At 50.7% G+C, this 6,294-nt stretch overlaps 1 protein-coding gene across 1 annotated transcript in view; it reads right to left on the bottom strand.

The window, feature by feature from the left end:
* LOC104496408 (serine/Arginine-related protein 53-like) overlaps positions 1-1,304 on the bottom strand; it is a gene marked incomplete at its 5' end in the record, with an annotated part of 1,947 nt that extends 643 nt beyond the window's left edge. Inside the window, 2 exons of the mRNA XM_010139515.1 lie at positions 162-308; positions 1,198-1,304. Of these exons, the coding sequence (XP_010137817.1) occupies positions 162-308; positions 1,198-1,304 (254 nt within the window). The remainder of the gene's footprint in view (positions 1-161; positions 309-1,197) is intronic.
* Positions 1,305-6,294: the final 4,990 nt, after the last annotated feature.

Genomic DNA, 6,294 nt, shown 5'->3' with positions numbered 1-6,294 from the left:
GCTGTGGTCCTCTCGGAGCCAGTCAGTGGCCCGTTAGCTAACGGCCTCCGGACCCCCGGTAATTTGCTGGGCAGCACAGCAGGATGGCTGTTGGGCCACGTGAACCTGCTCTGGCTCGGGGACGGGGGTGGTTCTCTACAGGCAACTATCAGCACACTTACGTTCGGATGTGCCAAGGAATTATCATCCTGGTATTTGATGGCGGTAGGAATGTTGGCAGGTGGTGGCTCCTTTTCCGGGGCAGATGCCTCAGCAGTTCCCGCTCCGACAGTTACAGGTTCGTACTGTGGTTCCGTTGGTTCTGTTGACTAAAAAGAAAGAAACATGTCTGTGTATCTTATCCTCAACCTCCCCAACGGGTCAGAATCTTACCCGAGCCCTCGGCTTCTCCCCACCACAACATGTTACACGAAAGGATCCTCATGCAGACTCTCCTTGGCATGCTCAGCGGCACACACCGGACATGGGCTGAGCTCCAGACTGACCACAAGAAGAGGCAAAAAAAATGTATTGCCCAAGGCACTGAGCAAGCTGACAGAACCTCAGCCCTGGTGTTTTGGATCCCTTTCTCAAGAAGCTGCCCGAACTTCTCAGAGACCTCTGAAAAGGCAAGAAAATGCCTGTTCTGGTGGAAACAAGCAGCAATAACCCAAACCACCTCACTGTCAGGTAGGAAAACTGAGTCCGAGTCCCCTCCAAGAGCTGGCAGCCAAGCAGCAGGTGAAGTTCTGCACCCTGGCTGTCTCCTGCTGGGTATTTGAGAAGCCGCCCGCAAACAACACCGTTCTGTTTGAGGAAGTAAATGGGGTCTGAAAGTCTGGCTTCAGTTAGGCAGAATTAAAAACACTGATCCCTGCCTTTAATTACAGTGTAAATGTCTGATTACGTTTGGATATTAATTCCCCTGCTTTTCCTAAAAAAATAAATCTTCATGGTTTCATAAGATTTTAAAAGACTTTTTGAAAATGGGAGTTGCTCTCACAGGTAGAATATACTGAAACCAGCTGATTGATTGACATTCTTACACATCTGAACACGTTCTTCTTTGAACACCACGCCAAGAACACAGGAGATGCAGTGGTGGGACTTAAGATTGTCAATGCTGATGCTCTTTCATCAGTGGAAACTGTATTAATAGCGCAGCTTCCACCCGACTTTGAAAGGATTGTGCACCAGGAAAGGATATTGAGAACTTACCTTTTTGACTTCTTTACTCGATCTGAATGTCTGTGGAACAAAGGAGTCACTTTCAATAGCTTCAATCTCCTTCACTCGTTTCACTTGCTCTACGAGGGTGGCTTGGTCTACAAAGAGAAGGTGTAATGTCAGGATCCATTAGTGTGAGTCTGTGATAAATGCTGTGTCCAAGCACTACCCTGAATATATTTTACATACAAGAAAGAAACCACCTTGTAACGCGGCCTAAAATACTCTGTTAGAGCGAAAAACCCTCTCTCCTGCAGAAAAACCAACACCAGGGCGTTGGCCACTGGCCTTCAACACAGGTACCATTCAGGATGCTGGCTCAGGGGTCGCTAGCACTGTCCTTGCAGGATCGCTGCTGGATTTCTGGCACGAGGGTTTCCTGGGGGAGCGAAGGACGTGGGGACAGGGCAGACAACTTGGTACCCTCTGGAGGTAGCAGAAAAACTACTGCTGTGTGTGTGGAGGCGGATTTGGCTTCGGCTGCAGGCATCCCAAGAGATGAGCCATCCCCCTGTTCCCCTCCTGACACGCCAAGTCGGTCGTTTGGCATTAAGGGTTTCATCTTTAGGCATTAGAATTTGGCAATGAACCATTCCTCAGATATGCACTGACTGTTGGGTCCTCATACGGTTCTCAGTGGACAAAACTGCAGCTGGGGAGTCAAAATTGCTGCTTTATTGTACCCTGAGGCCTTACAGTGCTCAGATACACCACCAGGTACTTTCGAATCCCAGGCTGAGATTCGGGTTTGACAAAGCCAACCCAGCTGCCAGTGACACACCGAGGAGCTCCTGCTGGTACGGGCTCCATGCTGAGGTAGGAACTGCCCTGGGCAGGTCCCTGGGGTGCTGCTGGGCAGGCTCTGCTGATCTCTCACTCCTCACCCAGGCAATCCACTGGACAGGCCAGACTGGTGGGAGCTGAGAGCATTCACAATGCCAGTCACGCTGCTCTGAAACACCCAGCTGCGGACAGGTGACAGGCGAGTGTCACCTTACAGCTGCGCTGGTGGAAGCTGCCTAGGGGATGCTCCGACTCCTCTCTGCCCTGTGCCCCTGCTGCCCGCTGGCGTCACTCCTCTCGCCACAAGCCCAGTGACTCGATCAGCTCGCTCAGACGGCAAAAGCTCATCCTTTTGCCACAGCCCAACGCACCAGGGCATTGGCTCTGGAATGGGGATGCTCACAAGTCACAGGCCTGAGTGACAAAGTGAAAAGGAGGTTGCCAAAAAGAGGAGGAAAAAGCAGCCTAGGATAAACCAGTGCTGTTTGTTCAGATGCCTGAAGCTTGATCCGATTTTTCATGAATACAGAACAATACTTTAAACCCTATAAAAACCCCATTTAAATGAAAGAGCAACGGCAATGCTAGATTTGTAGAACACACAGACAGTATGAAAGTTTACATTTCTTGTTCTAAAGACACCAAAGTATTTTTGAAGTCAGGAAAAGCGCTTGCGGACCAAAAGTGCTCGCGGAGCTATTCAGAAACTCAAAGTACCCAATTCTTTCCCTGTTTACAGCACTCTAAACCCCAATTCCCATTGCTGCAGCTGACCCTATGAGCGAGGTCCCTCTGCTCCTGCCCGAGACAGCGGGTGTAGCTCCCCCTTTTGCACTGACTGACCCCTGAGAATATGAGGCAGCGGAGCTGCAGATGAGCCAGTGAACTCGTGGCAGCCCTGGAAGGGACATGCCTACTCTAAATTAACCCCCTCAGCTGCTCCCAGCAGGTTGTATCACCAAACTGATTTATTTCCAGTCCTGGGTAGTTGGTGACGGTGCCTCCGATGCAGGAGTGTTTGCTTCACCGTCTGCTTTGCTCCCGCTCCTCAGGCGCAGAGCCCAGCCCGTTCCCTGCCCAACCTCCAGGTCTAGCTGCAGGGACGGGCATGGCTGGAATCACGCCACTAACCACCCACTTTCCTTTATAGTTTTAACCAATTTATCTCCATCCTACAAAAACCACCCGCTCCATACATCATACACCGGGGCTGGCCCGGGATGGTCGAGGCTCTGCCCCAGGGAGCAGGGGTGGGTTCTGCTGTGAGCAGCGTTTATAAAATAAGACAGAAAACAGACAGGAAGAGATTTAAATTTCCAGCAGCAAACAAGAAGCTGCCTCACAGCTTAAAAATTATTTGGGAATGTTGTTTAGTCTCTATGGATCTGATGAGCGGAGAGATCCAGATCTATTTCTGCCAACAGCCGAGTGCTGGCTGTGGGTTGGCGCTCACAGCACCGTGGCCGCTCTGGACAGAGAACCCGGACCCCACGTATCCATAAGTGCACTGAAGCCGAGCGCGAGGGTCCACACTGCGGGAAACACGCCGAGAGCCGCTCGCTGAGCCCCCCTGGGGAGGGACCGCAGCCACGCAGGGTGTCTGCAGCTGCAGATGTGGTGGCTCCTTGCAGGGCAGGTTTTGTGGAAGCCTGAGTAAAGCTTCAGCCTTGGCCAAGGCTTAGGACAAGAGCTGCTACAACAACGGGCACGAGCCCACCCCTAAGCCTGAGTCTTCGGGCTTTGGAAGGAAAAGACGACTTGCCTAGGGTTAAGCTTGTGAAAAGCTCTCCTGTCTTGCTGCTAAAATCTTTGTTAAAAACGATCCCAGGGAGGTATAAAAACAAATGTACTACTGTCCTGCTGGGGAGAGGAAATCAGTCATTCACGAGGCTCTCGGGTGCTTCTGGGCCGCGGGGAGGTAAAGGCGCGTGTAGCTGAAGGTCCCAGCACTCAGACCATGATCCCAGAGAGGCAGGTTTATCACCAGCTGCTCAGCATCTATGTCAGACAAGCTCTGGCCAGTTCCAAGCCTGTTACAGCATCTTAGGTGAGTCCCACATGAACGACAGGAATGACAAGTTATTCCATGTGTAGAATTACATCAGTGACATTAACTGGGGGAAAACGGTCCAGAGGAAACAGAACCCATTAGCGTCTGGTTTTTTTGACAAGCACATTACTGGTAGATAAAACGACTTCCACGTGTTGTTTGTCAGATGTCAGGAAGAAGGACACGTATTTCATAGTAAAATCAAAAATAATGGAGACAGAAAGCTAAAAGACCAAAAAAAAAAAAAATCAATACTAACTCGTTGCGCAACAAGACTTTTCACCGTGTTACCGTGAATAAATACAGTAAATCTTGTCTCCGGGCTCGCTAAGGCCATTCTGGATAAAACGGCGATTGCAGCAGCGGTCACAATTGCCGTTCCTGTCCCCGGCTGACACGTGGCTGTGACAACCCCTGGGGTGAAGGGGGCTGCCTGAGTCTGGCCCCGCCCCACAGGCCCCCCACACCCCCAGCCCTGGCTTAAACCGTGGGAATTCCTGCCGCTGCCCGTAGCATTGGTTCTGTCAGGGGAAGATTGAGCTCATGCAGTGTTACAGTAATCGAAGGATTTCTGCCCCGGCTACCCCAGCCACGGAGGACGTGACTGGGAACGAGATTCAGTATGTCACACCTCCCATCTGTATTTACACATATTTACATCTTCTTTTATATATAAACACACCCCACCCACCCTTCTACAGCTGCCGTTCTCCTATTGAATCCGTCCCTATCAGCAGCATTCGAAATGTCGCTGTGGAACTAAAACGTGCATTAATCCTTTAGAGCCACCCAAGAATCCCCCCACACCAGAACGAGAAACACCCGAGGATCAGACGGAAGAGCAGGGGACTGGCCCACAAGCTCCGCGTCAGGTACCCCCCCTCTTTACTTCTAAAGACAAAACCTCTGCTGACGCCCATGAAGAATTTCACCAGCACTGAAACAGAAGCGTTAACGTATCTTGTGAATAACCCACTCAATAAACACACGTTTTAAATATTTCTTGTCTAATGGAAGGTGTTGATCTGTAGAGCCCCTTGATCCGCTGCTGATCTATAAACCTGAGCTGGAGAATGAACCCACACCTTTACCCAAAGGGTTTTCTTTCAAACGAGAATCACGGACGTAACAAACCTAAAACATTCCTCCAAATACAAGTTTCTTCATGTTTAACTAATTATTTTTATAGGGATAGAGCTGGTTAATTTAACTGACCCTTTTAGAATATCACATATTTTAAGTCACACGAAATACCCAAAAAAAAAAGTTGCTGCTTTTTCTGCTTGTTTGTTTCTGAGTTGAGGATTGAAAGAAGAAAACAAAGAGACACCAGACTAAACAAACCAGCTCGAGAAGAAAACGTTTTCCCCTTCGGGTGTTTTGTATAGGGTTAGCTCCGGTGATACTGTATCATTTTTATATATAAACAAACGTATTTTATATATATTTGTAAATATGAAACCACAGGTGCAGTCACAACCCCCTTAAAGCACTGTCTGGTTTTCACCACAACTGGGGTTTAAATTGTTTCCTAATTTTACTTAGGCTGCACAAACTGACACGTTCAAAGACAAAGTTTTTACTCGGACAATTTGGTGCAGATGAGCCAAAAACCGATGTCTGAGCCGTCCTGTCTTCTCAGAGCAGTGCAATATTGCTGTGAAACAGGAGGAGGAGGAGGGCAAACCCAGCCCTCCGGGTGCGATCACTTCAGTTGTGTCACCTCGAGACTTGTCCAGACTCGGCTCTCTGGTATTACGGGTTTTACCCTCCCTGCGCAGCAGACCATCAGCGATGGCTGATGGGTACCGTCCCCTGCCCTGCAGCAGAGCCTGCGGCTGTTTGCAGAGCGCGACCTCAAATCCCAACACCTCTCCCTGTGTCCGAGCGGTGATGTCCGCGACACCTGGGTCAGCAGTGGGGCTGAGCGCAGAACCTGGCAGATGCCTTCAACGCCCCCCTCAGAGGTGAGACCTCCTGCACGCCAGCACAGAAGGGAACTGCTCCCACCAGCTCGTGTGTGAGCAGAGCTCCCCCTCACCCCTCCTCCCCTCTCCTCCTGCCTGCTTCACTGAGGTGAAGCCCTGGGGGCAGCGGGAGCTCCCTGGGGACAAAGGCCACCTCCGCTCTGGTTGAGGCCACCTTGGCCCTGGTGGTGAGGTTGCCAGCTGGTCTCCGCACCGTTAGAGGGAGGCACCACCACGCACAACGCCGCCCGCGTCCCGCCTTTGTCTGAGGCACCGGGAAAACTGCGG

This window comes from Buceros rhinoceros, unplaced genomic scaffold (assembly GCF_000710305.1).
Source record: "Buceros rhinoceros silvestris isolate BGI_N320 unplaced genomic scaffold, ASM71030v1 scaffold27437, whole genome shotgun sequence".
Taxonomy (NCBI): Eukaryota; Metazoa; Chordata; class Aves; order Bucerotiformes; family Bucerotidae; genus Buceros; species Buceros rhinoceros.
Note: the sequence above shows the minus strand (reverse complement) of the source record. Positions and strands in the feature narration are given on the sequence as shown.